Source organism: Phacochoerus africanus, chromosome 4 (assembly GCF_016906955.1).
Source record: "Phacochoerus africanus isolate WHEZ1 chromosome 4, ROS_Pafr_v1, whole genome shotgun sequence".
In the NCBI taxonomy this organism is placed as follows: domain Eukaryota; kingdom Metazoa; phylum Chordata; class Mammalia; order Artiodactyla; family Suidae; genus Phacochoerus; species Phacochoerus africanus.
This window is the reverse complement of record NC_062547.1, coordinates 89,640,959-89,656,873: the sequence shown is the minus strand read 5'-3', so window position 1 is coordinate 89,656,873 and position 15,915 is coordinate 89,640,959. Positions and strand designations below refer to the sequence as shown.

At 41.7% G+C, this 15,915-nt stretch overlaps 1 protein-coding gene across 4 annotated transcripts in view; it reads right to left on the bottom strand.

The window, feature by feature from the left end:
- RASGRF2 (Ras protein specific guanine nucleotide releasing factor 2) overlaps positions 1-15,915 on the bottom strand; it is a 259,593-nt gene that overhangs the window by 132,675 nt on the left and 111,003 nt on the right. For 3 of the 4 annotated variants that reach the window (XM_047778205.1, XM_047778206.1, XM_047778209.1), the window contains 4 exons: positions 14,052-14,131; positions 13,472-13,665; positions 7,979-8,088; positions 6,574-6,692 (listed from right to left, as the gene is read on the bottom strand). In XM_047778205.1, the coding sequence (XP_047634161.1) occupies positions 6,574-6,692; positions 7,979-8,088; positions 13,472-13,665; positions 14,052-14,131 (503 nt within the window). The remainder of the gene's footprint in view (positions 1-6,573; positions 6,693-7,978; positions 8,089-13,471; positions 13,666-14,051; positions 14,132-15,915) is intronic. The other variant, XM_047778207.1, reaches the window with a different exon arrangement.

Here is a 15,915-nt window from a genome sequence, read left to right as displayed (position 1 = left end):
ATGGGAGGGGGAGGGAGTGGGAGGGATCAGGAGCTTGGGCTTATCAGACACAACTTAGAAGAGATTTACAAGGAGATCCTGCTGAATAGCATTGAGAACTTTGTCTAGATACTCATGTTGCAACAGAACAAAGGGTGGGGAAAAAAAAATGTAAGTGTAATGTATACATGTAAGGATAACTTGATCCCCTTGCTGTACAGTGGGGGAAAAAAAAAATCAGAATGTCCAATGCAAGTATATTATGAAAATACACAAATTAAACAATTTAACACAACTTAGTTAAGAACTATTTTTAGGGAGTTCCCGTCGTGGCGCAGTGGTTAACGAATCTGACTAGGAACCATGAGGTTGTGGGTTCGGTCCCTGGCCTTGCTCAGTGGGTTAAGGATCCGGCATTGCCGTGAGCTGTGGTGTAGGTTGCAGACGTGGCTCGGATCCCTCATTGCTGTGGCTCTGGCGTAGGCCGGTGGCTACAGCTCCGATTCGACCCCTAGCCTGGTAACCTCCATATGCCGCGGGAGCGGCCCAAGAAATAGCAAAAAAAAAAAAAAAAAAAAGAACTATTTTTAAAGGGCAGCTATTTCAGGTTACATATAAATTATAAAAGTTCTAAATGGAATCTAAATGGAAAGGAAACCACATAAATTCTATACCCAGAACACTCCTATGAGCAAAACTGTCTTCTATTCAAGGTGAGAAGCTATGCATAGCCTTTATACGGTTTCACCCTAATAATGGCTCCAAAATAAAATTCCAATCTAAGTTAGTATCAAACCTTTAGTACTAACAGAGTTCCCATCATAGCATAGCAGAAACGAATCTGACTAGGACCCACGAGGTTGCGGGTTCGATTCCTGGCCTCACTCAGTGGGTTAAGGATCCAGCGTTGCTGTGAGCTGTGGTATAGGTCACAGATATGGCTCGGATCTGGCATTGCTGTGGCTGTGGTGAAGGCTGGCGGCTGCAGTTCCAATTTGATCCCTAGCCTGGGAACCTCCATATGCCGTGAGTGTGGCCCTAAAAAGACAAAACGAAAACAAACAAACAAAAAACACCTTTAGTACTAAGAAAGACGTTTGCAAATACCTTGCCTCTGACTTCTGAAATGCAGAGCCAGTAATATTTCTACTATTGGTTTAATCTAATACCTACCCCAAATGCATCTTTACAAAGGCTCGTATCAGCCTCCTAAAAACTAGCAAATGAATATGTACTGCTTATATATTAATGGAGGTCATCACTAAGAAATGAGACAGTAGGCAATCTTATTTTCCTCTTCATACATTTTTATGGGTCTCCTGATTGATTTGTTTTGTTTTTATAGCCACATGTGTGGCATGTGGAAGTTTCCAGGCTAGGAGTCGAATTGTAGCCATAGCTTCAGCTTATGCCACAACCACAGCAACACCAGATCTGAGCTGCATCCGCAGCTACCTACACCACAGCTTGTGGCAGCGTTGGATCCTTAGCCACTGAGTGAGGACAGGGATGGAACCAGCATCCTCTCAGGGACAAAATTGGGTCCTTAACCTGCTGAGCCAAAATGGAAACTCCCCTGATTGCTTTTTTTTTTTTTTTGTCTTTTTGCCATTTCTTGGGCTGCTCCCTCAGCACATGGAGGCTCCCAGGCTAGGGGTCCAATCGGAGCCACAGCCACCGGCCTACACCAGAGCCACAACAACAGGATCCGAGTCGCGTCTGCAACCCACACCACGCTCACGGCAACGCTGGGTCCTTAACCCACTGAGCAAGGCCAGGGATCAAACCCGCAACCCCATGGTTCCTAGTCGGATTCGTCAACCACTGCGCCATGACAGGAACTCCTCCTGATTGCTTTTTTTAATGAGCACAGGTTATTTCTATAAGAGGAGAAAAAAAATTCTCTGAAGTTCTTTATATATGTAGAATAGTAAAGCTATGATTGTGGGTCACGAAATGTTTACATTAACATATGAATATTCCAAACAGCATCTACTTTTACAGAGATCTAAAGATGTACATGCAGTGGGTAAAGAACCCAAGTTTTCAGGCCCTGATTCCATCTATTCAGGTGAGTGTTTAGCTAAGGCTGCTATTGGGTCCTAAAGAATAACACGGAGGCAGTTCTGAGGGAGGGAGGGTGTGGGACTGGGGAAAAGGGTGGGAGAAGGCTTGGTTCCAATGAATAGAATGGGCGAGGAGGCGGAGAAGTAGGTGGGAGCAAGGCGGCAGAGAGCACAGGCAGCCAGTAACGAAATACGAAGAACATAGGAGAGATGAAAAAGCAGAAGGCAGAATGCTTAGAGGAGTAGATGAGCAAGTCATAGCAGAAGGATGGTACCCAGAGACCTCTGGGTGGAATCCAAGGCAGAGATCTTTCAGAGGACCTGGGACATCCCCTCCTTTCACAGAAGGCGAAACGGAGGCCTGCCGATGAAGCCTCCCTCCTAGGTTCACCCCTAATTCGGTGGCTCGGCCAGGATGCAGTGGCCTCAGCAATCTAAATACTCAAAGTCGGAAAGGGAATGATGGAAAAAGCATGTTCTTGCTTTGCCATGAGTGGGCGTGAGTCACCCAGGCAGATGGGTTTGGGCAGAGCTGAAGACTGGGGCAGAGACAGGTGGACAAGAGGGTTTGGGAGTCACTTTCAGAAAGGAAATAACCGAGGCTATGAAAACTGGATAGTAATGTGTTCACAGGTAAATTCTTCCAGTATTTAATTATTTTTTTGTAAACCAGAAATTATAAAACACACTGTTAGCGCATGTAAGTCATCACTATGAAGTTTAGCTTTGAGGTAAAAAACAAATGTTTCCTTGGCAACTATAAACTAGCAGGCTTAGTCAATAATTATTCATCTCATATTCAACTAGGAAACTATGTGCATTAGGTATATGCACAGAAATCTATACACCTGAATTAAAAGTGAACAATTTCAACTCTGGTTTATAAAATAATCACATTGCAAAACATGTTAAGTGGATTTTTTTTTCACATTTTATCTTATGTTTGACATGATGTTTCAACACACGCATGAGACTTGAATATTCCTTTTCAGTTAATACAAATTAGAGAAATTATAAGTCTTAAGTCAGTTAACTCCTTGGTATCAGACCATTGCTACAATATGGTCCTTTGCATCACCATCATCATTCTATCTAATAATTGGGGTCAACTTACCAAAAAACAGTTATTCAATCACTAAATTCCCATAGCATGGCATTCAAGACTAGTTAATGTTCTATTTTTAATTTCACTCAGTAGTGAAAAAGAATGAAGAGCAATTACCAAGTTACTGGGATAGTCATTTGAGAAGGTAAAAGTATTTTTAGACCCCATGTTACAATTTCAAAGAACACTGGTACATTGAAAGTACATGATTTTGAGTCTGGGAATGATTAAAGTACCAGAGAGGTTCATGTCTCATTCTCATGCATTTAGCTCTAAATTCAGTCACCTTTATTTAATTTTCCTGATTCACATTTCCATAAGACAATGGTGACTATGTATGATAGGTTTTGCACAAAATGTCCATTTAGAGTGTCTTTATCTTCTAATAAATATTCACGTATGAAAATAGAAATCCATTCCAAAGTTTAGGTCTCAGTTTTTAAAGTTTATGTCATAATCTCACAGACACTATTCTAGGTGCTTTTATGAGACTTAGCTCATTTAATCTTCAGAACAATCCTAAAAGATAGGTACTACTATTAACCCCAATTTAAAAGAGGTAACTGAGGCAAAGAGAGGTTAAATAAATTGCCCAATATCACCCAGCAAGGAAGTGGAGGAGACAGGACTGGGCCTCCATGATGCATCTATACTGTCTAGTTATTATTGCCTTGGACACTGAAACATTTGCTCAAGAAACTTAGAAATGATTTTGGAAAATCAATGACAACGTCAGACCACTATGATGATATGGTCCTTCGCATTACTCATCAATTGCCTAACAACTGTAATCAGTTTACAATAAAACCTGCTTTTTCAATCACTAAATTCCCACAGGTTGACATTCAAGGTTGGCTGATACCCATATTCTGAGGAAGCCTTTCAGATGCCCTGGATGACTTATTTTCTCTTGTCCTCAGAAGGAAAATTTATTTGAGATTGAAACCATGCATATATCTATGCACATGCATTTGTACACACACACCACACACACACTGAAAAACAGACTTCATATCATCCCTAAAAGTAAACACAAATACAAGTACACAATTAAACTGTAGTCATTTCATAGAAAATAGAATCCCGCAAATTTTGAAAAAAAAAACTGTAAGAAGCCCACTGCAATGAGTTTTAAAGCCTATTAAAGGTATTTAGTAAAAGTAATAATAAGAGCAACCAAAGCAAATAACACAAACTTTCCAAATTGTCCATAATTGGATTACTTTCTACCTTCAGATTAAAGCTGATTTTTTAAAGCCACCTTTATTGAATAATTCCTTAACAGACTAACCAAACCAAACAATACAGAAAAATACTGCTGAAAGGCAAATCGTTATATTAACATCAATACAGCAATAACATCAGATATATTAATAGCTGAAAGAAGTGTCTCAAACACGTGGTACAGGACAAGCAGTAAATAACATCTGGACATGAATCAAAGGGAGAGATGGCTCATGACTGTTTTTCCTCCAGGTGCAATGAAAAAAAAATATAACTTCATTGTATTCAACCTTCCAGCATTTTTCATCATAGATTTTTTTCTTCAGAGTTAGATCAAAACTGTTTATGTTTGTAGAACTACATTAAATGTTTATGTGTTATAATACTTTTCAATCAAAAGTCCTTTCAGAACATTGAATACTAGTTATAGGAACTTTTGTTTCCATTTTCACGTATTATAAAGCTCAAGTCCTTTAGTAAGTATTTTTCAGTGAACGCCAAATACAAGAAAAATACAAAATAAGACAACTGACATTCAAAACTGCAATTCAGCAAAGCAACTCAATTTAATTCATTGTCCATTTTTTCCAGGTATCTATAATGGAAGGCATTGTACTAGGCAAGAGAAAATTTATAAACACTGCCCTTCAGAGTTACAATTACTGGGGGAGACAAACATACGTTCAGAGACCTATAAAAATACAAGAGGAAGAAATACATGCACCCACAGCAAAGAGGCTTGGGGACAAGGAGGAAAGTAATTCATTCTACCTGGAAGGAAGCAGGGAGGCGAAGATGAGGAGGAAATTTTAAAAGGCTCTTTAGAGGTGTCCAACCTGAGCCTAGGAGGATAAGCATAGGCACGAGAGAGGCAGAGCAGGGCATTCTTGGCCCCCAGGCTGGGGGCACCACCCATAAAGGCACAAAGGCAGACAAGCGCCAGGAAGGCAGGAAGCCAATAGGGAGACACAGTCTGTGTGGAGGAAGTAAGGGGTAATTACGAAGACTTGATGTGAGCATCATAGTCCACTATTATTTAAAGCAAAATTAATACCTAAAGCCAAAAATGAGAATGGTATATCCTGAAATATACTTTCAAACTTTAAATAACATCTGTGTGATTTCTCTGCTTGCAAATAAATAATGTAAAATAGAACAGCATGTGTTAAGATTTTTAGGTGTTCTGTGCAACACTTAGCACGTGCAGCACAAATAATGTCTTGTTTTATGAGGTAAAAAAGATATTTCAAGCAGCACGTTTTGTTAGGCACTAGAAATGCAGATATCTTCAAATAATACTGGCATGCTATAAACAAACCACATTAAAGGTTAACTCTAGTTGCATATGTATATGCCACTCCTCACCAAGTTCAAAATTATGAGTGTGTGTAATATGCTGCTTCGAATCAATTCCATGAGGCATGCTCCCCTACTCGAGAACACCTAAGCACTTAACAAGAACTGGGAGTGGTGGTTTTAATTCCTGCACTTGGTAACGCAAGTCACAGAGAAATATCCACTGTTAGGCGTCCGCTTTTCTACAGTTTCCAGCATGAATATCTTCACTCTTCAAAAGCTTAATTTACTGGAGGAGACCCCAAAGCACACGTCTCAAACATGATACCTTCACCAACACCAAAGCATGGCAGGGCAGGTTAATAATAATCGAGACATTTCATCTAGCAACTGGAGTTATCAGTTGCGTCAAGTCATATCATGTGGGGCTGATCCGGAAGTGCTGATGAAAAAGGGGAACAAGAGACAGCTGTTTTCACTTCGGACATTGTCCCCACTGCTATGTGAAAGGGCTTTGAGCAATGCAAGTTTCTCTTGGGCCTTTGCCTGGATGTCGTCATCGCCTGGCACTGCTACTCCAATCGGCCAGACCAATCTGTCCTCCTTGGAGCTGTAGAGAATGTCGGGTCCACTGAGGAGGAGAGTCCAGTCAGAATGTAATTTACTGTCCCATTCGTGCTTTACTATTATTGTGTTGCTGTTTTTCATGGCCCCTGAAAAGAAACAGCACAAAGGTGGGCCTCAACCACAGCCTCGGTCAAGGCCATGGGGACGTCCTGCATGAACAGCATCAATCAAACAGCTAAATCAAGCCTGCTCCAAAATGCTTTCCTGGATCTGCCAGTGATAATGTAATAGGCGCAGAGATCATTCAGATGGTGGGTCCGCGGAACGACGACTTACCTTGGCGGATGAAAGTTTGGCTGGTGTCCAGCAAGATATCACAGCCTTCCACAATCATTCTTTCTATGGCAAGGTTCTTCCTTATGTTTTCAGTGTCACTCACTTCATCGTGCATTACCCTGTGAGGCACAACAAAGGATCATGGTAAGAGATTTTCTATTGCCCCAGCAGGTAAGCAAAGGAGCTCCGTCTGAGAAGCTAGGTTTCGAACTTGTAGGCTGTGAACTTGTGGGTTTTGAACTTGTAGGGGCTGTTTAGCGTAAGTCACGCTGGACAGCCAGGCTTCATTAAGTTATCACTCAAACAAAGCAATTTACAGCATGATTCTAAAGGATAAATGGGTGGGGAGGTCCAGTGGTTAGGCCTCGGTGCTTTCCCCGCTGTGGCCTGCGTTCAAACCCTGTTCTTGGAACCTAGATCCCACATCAAGCTACTGCATACTACAGCCAAAAAATTAACTAAATAATTAAATGAGTTATGCTTTTTTTAAAAAAATTAAATTTAAAATATAAATAGGAGTTCCCATCGTGGCGCAGTGGTTAACGAATCCGACTGGGAACCGTGAGGTTGCGTGTTCGGTCCCTGCCCTTGCTCAGTGGGTTAACCGATCCGGCATTGCCGTGAGCTGTGGTGTAGGTTGCAGACGCGGCTCGGATCCCGCGTTGCTGTGGCTCTGGCGTAGGCCGGTGGCTGCAGCTCCGATTAGACCCCTAGCCTGGGAACCTCCATATGCCGAGGGAGCGGCCCAAGAAATAGCAAAAAGACTAAATAAATAAATAAATAAAATATAAATAAAGGAGGAGTTCTCATGATGGCTCAGTGGTAATGAACCTGACTAGTATCCATGAAGACATGGGTTTGATCCCTGGCCCAGCACAGTGAGTTAAGGATCCTGTGGCCCAGCGCTCCCAAGACGCCGCCAATCCCATTGCACCTCAGTGAGAACTCCCATAAAACCATTTTCAAAGATATATTTTTTTCTTGGTTAAAATGAATGTGCAGACTGATTCTATACCACTTTAGGAGCCAGCATTTAGTGATCAGTGGAATCTAAGATACCGGATTGTGTCTTGCTTCTTGTTCCCTGGATATACAGAGGAGATTTCCACAAAAGACTAACATGCTCCTTTGCCTTATCAAAGCTTTATTATCAGAGTTCCCATCATGGCTCAGTGATTAACGAACCCAACTAGTATCCATAAGGACACAGGTTAGATCCCTGGTCTCATTCAGTGTGTCAAGAATCCGGAGTTGCTGTGTGCTGTGGTGTAGGTCACAGATGCGGCTCAGATCCCGAGTTGCTGTGGCTGTGCCATAGCCATATGCTGCAGGTGCAGCCCTAAAAAGACCAAAAAACAAACAAACAAAAAAACAAACCCCCCAAAAAACAAAACTCTCCACATACCTGGATAGCTCCTCTAGTTTTGATTTAGCAAATTCCAGACTTTTCCTCTCCACATGCTCATGGGGAGTATGAGCTAGGAGTTCATGAAGCGTGATGATGTACCTAGGAATCTAAAAGCAAACAAAGGCCAGTATGAGCAAGATGTCAGAGTGAGCAACACTGCACACTCTCTTCTGGGCTAGCATCACTTCTAAAAAGTTCATTCCTACTCGTGATTATTTTACATGTATATATATTAAGAAATACATGGAAAATAAATTAACCTTCAAACTGCACACACGAACACAAATACTTTGCCAAGAAAATGTGAAGGCAAAGTATTACAAAGAAATTATTGGAGTTTCTATTGTGGCTCAGTGATTAACGAACCCAACTAGCATCCATGAGGACACAGGTTCGATCCCTGGCCTTGCTCAGTGGGTTAAGGATCCAGCGTTGCTGTGAGTTGTGGTGTGGGTTACAGACATGGCTCAGATCTTGCATTGCTGTGGCTGTGGTGTAGGCTGGTGGCTACAGCTGATTCAGCCCCTAGCCTGGGAAGCTCCATATGCTGCAGGTGCAACCCTAAGAAGACAAAAGCCAAAAAAAAAGAAAGAAAAAAAAAGAAAGAAAGAAAAAAAGAAATTATTGTTTCTTTAGATTTTTTTAATATAATCGTACATTTCTCAATTATAATTTTTGAAAACTGGTTCATAGGGAAACAGACAGTTATCAGCAAGTCACTTGAGTCTGTGTTTGAGATTTATTTGCCTGTTTACACTTTTTTTCAAAAAACTAAATCCTACTACAATGTTCTCTTTGAGAATTAAATTTGGAAATGATATGTTCGCCCTTATTACATTCTGATCCTACTCTACTTCAACTCTTTCTAGTGGTAAAAAGTATTGTTTAATTAGATTATTTGTTTGTACTTTTGTTTATGAACAGACTATCTGAATTCTCTCAAAGACAGAAACTCCACCAATATTGTGAAGGTTTTAATAGACCACGGTGGAGAGTTAACTCAAGTTATATTGAATCAATATATTTTTTACTGGCTCATAAACTAAAAAATTTTGGAAAGCAAGGGCAGTGTGTTTAACTTTAATAAAAACCTGCATGAACAACAGCTACCATAACGCAACCTGCTATGAGTCAGATTGGGAGCTCAGGGTTTGCATGTATACCCAATCCTCCAACAAAACATCAGGATCATTTCTCCATTTTATGGAGAAGCAAATAATGCATGAAGAGGTTCCAAAACTTGCCCAAGGTGGCCTCAGAGTAAATGGCAGAACCAGCTATGAGCCTGACTCTGACCAGTGCAGCAGCCCAGTGGGTCTCTTCTGCAGGGACTAAGGTCTACCTCTGGGCTTGAAAGGACCTATAAGAATGAAGAAAGTAAAACGGCTTCCCAAAGCCCTATGGGTAGCTTCTTCCATTCCGACTTGTATTGGCAGCTCTAGGCACAGATCTGCTTTTGCTTTCTTGCAGGCGGTAGCCTTCATTGGGTTATTTACTAATATTTACGGAGTGCCCACATTTACGCATCAGCACAGAGGGTGGCACCCTAAGTGCAGACATTGGTCTGCAGCTCATCCTCTGGGATCGTGTCCTAGGGAACGTCATTGAGTCAAGATTTCAGACGTATAGACTCTCCAGTAGCAGAAGGGTGGTGAAGCCTTCTGGGCTAAGTATGACCAGAAAGGTTCCTTTTGCACAATGCCATGATGGATAAAAGTTCGCCTCTAAGTTAGTACTTCTACAAGAAAATCGAGGTAATCAACACCTAATAGTCTCAATTTTTCATAACAGAGAGGGCAGGAATGGGAAGCCTGACTACTTATAATGCACTGAAAACCTACAAAACTAAGTTTAGTCAATAGCTTCATGATCCTCCCCCATTAATTAAATCTATTTTTAGAGAGCTCTTTGGCTAAGACTCAAGTGAATGGATTTGAAAGTAACCGGCCCATCTCACTTTCTGGTGGAAAACCGGACAAGCCTTAAACTACCAAAAAGTAGGCAAAGTATTTCTGCAGAGAGAAGCAGCCAGTTCTCCAAGAGCGCATCTGTATATTTTAGAACTGATTATAAATTTGTCCCCTCAAAACCCAAGGATCTTAGTAAGTCCTGTCAGATGAATCATAATTCACCATGTTTTCCATTATGCAATAATATGTGTCACTTTATAGACATTAATTAGCTTGCTCTCCAGTTTCAGTAAACAAGTGACTCAAGCAGCAAGTGGCTACTTTCTGAAGGACAAATAACAGCACTGTCCTTATCAGAAGCAGATTCCATGATCTGCTTACCTATGGATTAGGAGCAGCTGAAGCCAATTTAAACAGTTCCAGCCAAGCCACCACCTTTGCTAAACAAAAATTATGTTAATGACTACATAATTTTCCATCAAAATGTTCTTGGTAACATTTGAACTTACTTGCCTAATAGGTCAACTGAGGGGAAATTCACTTCATCATCCAAATTCTACAATTCCTCCATGTTCCCATACTTCAAGGTGGTTCAGGAATAACAACTGACTTAACAACAGGTCCAGGAAGAGTGAGAATATAACCCTTTTCTCTTCTAAACATACACAGCCTTTAAGTTACCAGTTGCCTCTCCTCCTCCCTCTGCCCACACAAACCTTTGCCTCCACATCTAGGCCCCAGAAAAAAGTCTGGGCAGAGGCCCCTTGGTAGTAGGAGCCTAGATCACATCTTTCATTCTTGCTCTATGGGGAAAATGCACAGCACCACAGCCTCATCCCAAGGTGTCCAACCTACACTGGAGCAAGAGAGACATGCACAAGTACCACTGCTGATACAACACGAGCAGAGGGAAGCAGGTGTATAGCTGGCCTATGTGAGAGAGCAAATGCCTTCAGGACTCCTTAGCAAAAGGATCGAAAGAGAACAAGGACAGCATGAACCTAGTATGAAAAAAACCTTCAAGCATCTAGAAAGGGCACTGTCCCCTCAAATGTTCCATGTGGTCATTTCTAGGGAGAAAGCAGGAGAGGGAGAGATGCCAAGGAGAACAAAGTCCTTGGGCAGCAAACGTTGATGATCATGGTCTGTTCAAAACAGCTTTAGGGAAGGGACATGTTACAGGGAAGCAAATAAATGAGAGCACAATTCAGCACTCCTTCAATTTGCACATTTCTTGCAGTTGGACCGATTCTGGCTAAATTCTTTAAGTTGGAGGCTTCTCCCAGCGCCTTTGGTTACCTCGGTCTTAAAGTAACCAGAGAACCTCAACATCTGCCCCCTCAGCTAAATTCTAAGATGTGGGGCCACCACGGTCTTGGAGGGAGGAGGGGTGTCCTAGACTATCACAAGGCACCTCACAACACCACATAGTTACCCAGCCCAAACTTCCAGAACCAGTCTAGTTTGCCCCAGATCACAGTCAGAGAGCTGGAGCTCTGGGAGATAAACAGAGCCCAGCTGCCCCAATTTCAAAAGTAAGAAACAGATTTAGATCGGTCCAGGTCTTTTCCCAGTGCTCCTTCTGAAGGGTGAGGGAGATACGCAGGTCTCCTCAACACCCCCAGTCCAATGGCCCTTCTCGGGCATTATGGGAATTCTTTGGGGTCAGTCAAAGCGACAAGCTGTTATTGGGCTTAAATTCCAGGGGAAGGAGGAAAGGTTGGTAGAAGAAGAATAGTTCAGCATTTTTAAGAAATCCAAAGGCCCTCCCAAGGCCCTGCCTTCAACTATGCTTGGACACTTCACCTACAGTGCAAGTACTGCTCTGCCATTTTATTTATTTGTTTTGTTTGTTTGTTTGCTTTGTCTTTTTAGGGCTGCACCCATGGCATACAGAGGTTCCCAGGTTAGGGGCCAAATAGGAGCTGTAGCTGCTGGCCTACGCCAGAGCCATAGCAATGCAGGATCTGAGCCATATCTTCGACCTACACCACAGCTCATGGCAACGCCAGATCCTTAACCCACTGAGTGAGATCAGGGATCAAACCTGCATCCTCATGGATGCTAGTCAGGTTCATTACTGTTGAGCCACGACAGGAACTCCCTGTTTTGACATTTTAAACCACGGAGAGCACCACACCCAGGGGAAGAAAAAATACTGGAAAAGACACTCCTAGGCTGTCAGAAAGGGAGTTAGGGACCTCTCTGAATGTTCTATGTGTCTTTCAAAACCCTACCTTTGCATATTCACCTGAGCTGGGTGTTGCTAGACAGATTCAATTTAGGGAATTTAACCATGGCCTAGAGGTAACTGCCAAAGATTCAGACAGAATCTCAGAACATTGAACTACATACAATTTTTTCACTGTAAATAAAATCTTATATTATAATTTTGGATAAGGTTAAACAATTATTTTCTTCGTAGTTTTTCTTGTGAAGTATTTTTGCAGAGGGGCAAAACGTTAAACAACTGAATTTCATAAAAAAACAACAACAACACAGTAACGTTATAAAGTTTCACTGTACTTAAGTTGTTACAAATGCATCCTTTTGGTTTTTAAAAATCTTACTAAGTTTCTGTAGTGACTTCCAGGATTTCAAGCAGGACCAACAAACTTTAAGACAAACAGTTATGAAGCAGAGCAGCACTTCTCTCTGAGGCTACAAAATGATCAGCCAGGGTCAAAGATGCTCATTCAGGGGGACAAAGTTCTCCACTGAAATGAGAACACCCGTGATTAGGAGAATCGGTTGCCACATGACAATTTGGAGGCCTGGCCAGAAGCCCCACAAATTCCACTATGGGAACATGCAAGGCTTGTCCAAAAGAACAGAATCAACACTTTTAAAAAAAGAACAGGAGATTTAATTCACATCTTGGCCTCTGCAGTTCTCACGAAAGAAGGGTAAAGTCTTAGAAATCGGAAAGCACCTAAGTGAACTTAAGCCTCTGGGTTGCTCTAATCCCAAAAAGTGAAGGTCAGGTCAAGCCCCAGGCTCAATGCGACCACCTGACTCGGGGCTGAGTCCCCACGCCCAGCCAGTGCCTCTGGCCTCTCTTGTCCTCACAGCCTCTGTAACACAGAAGGTCATCTTCCTCTGCAGAGCTCCGGCCACGGCAGACTCAGCAGCAATCACAACAGGGCAGGAAAACAAATACCTTCCCCGCAGTCCCTCCACTCCCCCGGAACCTTTTATGCAACCAGCATACACTGGAACATTTGCATAGCATCCTATTTCTGTAAACCTAATAATATTTTTAAACACACTGGAGGAGGAGACTCCATGGAAGAGGTCTGGGAGGAATCTTTGTGTAAAGAGAAAATTGTGCTGCTTTTCACAAAACCATTCCTGATTTAATTGCCTCAAAAATGCCCAGTTTTCTTTCATACACTGGACAGACTAGAAAGAGAATATATGGCATAAATTTCTTTATCTCAGGGTCAAACTCAAATGGCAGATGATACGTATGTGCCTTAACTCCCCACAGGGGACACTGGCAACCTCACTCTGGTCCCACCAGGTATCAGTCACATCATGCTGGAATCAATGACTTATCAACGCACCCCCGACGACTTACCTGAAACATTGGATAGGTCAGGAACGTTTCCAGCATCCTCCCCTCACAGGCAGGGTTGGCTTCATACTGTTTCAAGAGTTTGTCGAAGTCTCTGTTTTGCTTACAATTGGCGAGCACTTGGAGGCTGTACTGGTGATTACGCACAAATTCTTGATAAATGTTCAGCATGGGGAGTAAAATATCAAACAGATCAGCTGGAAAGAAGAAGTAAACATGGCAATGTCTCTTGGTGCTTGGTGACTGTTCTAAGGTACAGGAAGAGCCTGCGTCCACTCTGCAGGAAGGACAGAGGGCGGCTCCTGGCACCATGAATCACACATACATGGTGCCCAGCCAGAGGCCCAAATGACTGACCTGCTAGAATGCACCCTGAGGCAGAGCCCAGCTCTAGCCCCCAAAGAACTTTGATGGGCTGGGGGGGAAAGGACAAAAAGGCAAGGAAACAGAATCCCAATGTCTAAGGAAGGTCACAGGTTATTACAGAAATTCAGATAGCACTGGCTGAATAACATTGAAGCTACTTTACCCTAACTGTGGCCACAGTAAGAGAAAATCTTACCTCTCTAAAGCAAGCACTTACCTAAAATTAACGTGGGCCAGTTGGCTATCCTGGCCTTTAGTCCTTGATGAAATATTTCATGAAGAAACATAATTGTTTCACTATAAAAAAATGAAAAAAATAACATAATTTAGTCATTGTAAACTATTTTGTTCCAGTCCATTGAGTCCTTAAAGGCTTAATAAATGGATGATTTATATATCTTTGAGGGCCTCTAATAACAACAGCGATTATACCAGACCCCACAAATCAATTTCTCTTTCAGATGACCTGAAAATCTCAAAGAAAACTCTGAGCTAAGCCTCAAGTATTGGAAGACAGTAAGCACCAAATTACTGTCATACAACCCTCTTCATCAATTTATAGTAAAAACAGCTTTATACTGTTGGGATGTAGCGCTTCAACTGATAATCAGAAAATTAGTTATGATCCTTCTCTCTTCAGATTTAATTCTAGATAATAACTTGGGGATAGGTCTCTCTTTTTCACCAAAATGAGTTTTGACGGAAGGAAACAGGGTAAAAGATTTGACAGACTTCTACCGTAACCACTCCCAGGACAGAAATGGAGAGGAATCTTCTGCAAAGGATGGAGCCTACACAGATATATTAAAATGAAGACTAGGCATAAATCAGAGATCCAAATTTCTAAAAGGTACCAGACTAACATCTGCTTTCCCCTCAGTAGAATTAACCTGCTGGAATGAACCCTTGAAGGCTGTTCTGAACTAACCCATTGACACAATCAAATACAGGATTATTTCTGTCAGTGAAATACCTTCGTTTGTTATAAGTCAAATCCCATAATAAGAAACATCAGTGGGGAATCCTTACTATTTCCAAGTGGTCCACGAAGCGTAACAGACACTGCTTGAAGACTGTAATTTGTTTTTCTTTGATACAAATTTTAACTAAGCTGTATTTGTGGTTTAAAGATTTCAACCAAATCTAGTTTGGCAGTGACTGTAGATTAGTCTTTCAATCTCCATTCCATCCTCTTCCAGGTGTAGACGATGGAGAACTCAAACTACATTTTCCAGATTCCCTCACAGGTAGGGTTCTAGATGTAAATTCAGTTCCACTAATAGATGTACTAGGTAAGGCATGGCAAGTGAAGCAGAGGCCAACTTCTTGCTACCCAAAGTCAACCCTGGAGATGTGAGCATTTTAGGGGCAATTTCAGCCTCCAGCCTCGGTGTTCTAGTTCTTTGGAATCAGCTTCATGCATCCGAAAGGCAGATGTGGTGACAGTGGTGGTAGCAGTAGTTCCGTAACCTCTGGATCATAGTTATGGGACTGTGCCCTTGAACTCAATGATCTCAGGGTCAGCTCCCAGACTTTTCCTCCAGCCCCTCCAAAGGATTTTTTTTTTAATTTACTGTCTTTTTTTAAAATAAATTTTAGTGGAATATAGTTGATGTAGGATTTTATAAGCAGTGAATTCCCTCCAATCAGAGAGGAGGTTTCTCTTTCCTACGCTGAAAACTGTTACATCTACCTTCTTATTATGACAACTAAATGGTTAGAAAACAGATGAAACAATTCTGAATTATATTTTTAAACTATAAAGTCTATGTTGAAATTCAAAAGAATTGACCTGCCAAAGGTTTCAATTTCAAAAGCAAGGAAAGAGGATCTAGTTAACAGAAATGACAACAAACACCCTGTAAGCCTCACCTTTAAAACATAACTCTTCAAATCTCCATCTAAGTCCCAGTGTAGTAAACAACTGCTAATCTGTATGAAGCAGACTGTCTCTCTTCCCAAAAGAGGCATAGCATCTTTTTTTTAATTACTCAATGAATTTTATTACATTTATAGTTGTACAACAATCATCACAACCAAATTTTATAGCATTTCCATCCCAAACCCTCAGTGCATCCCCC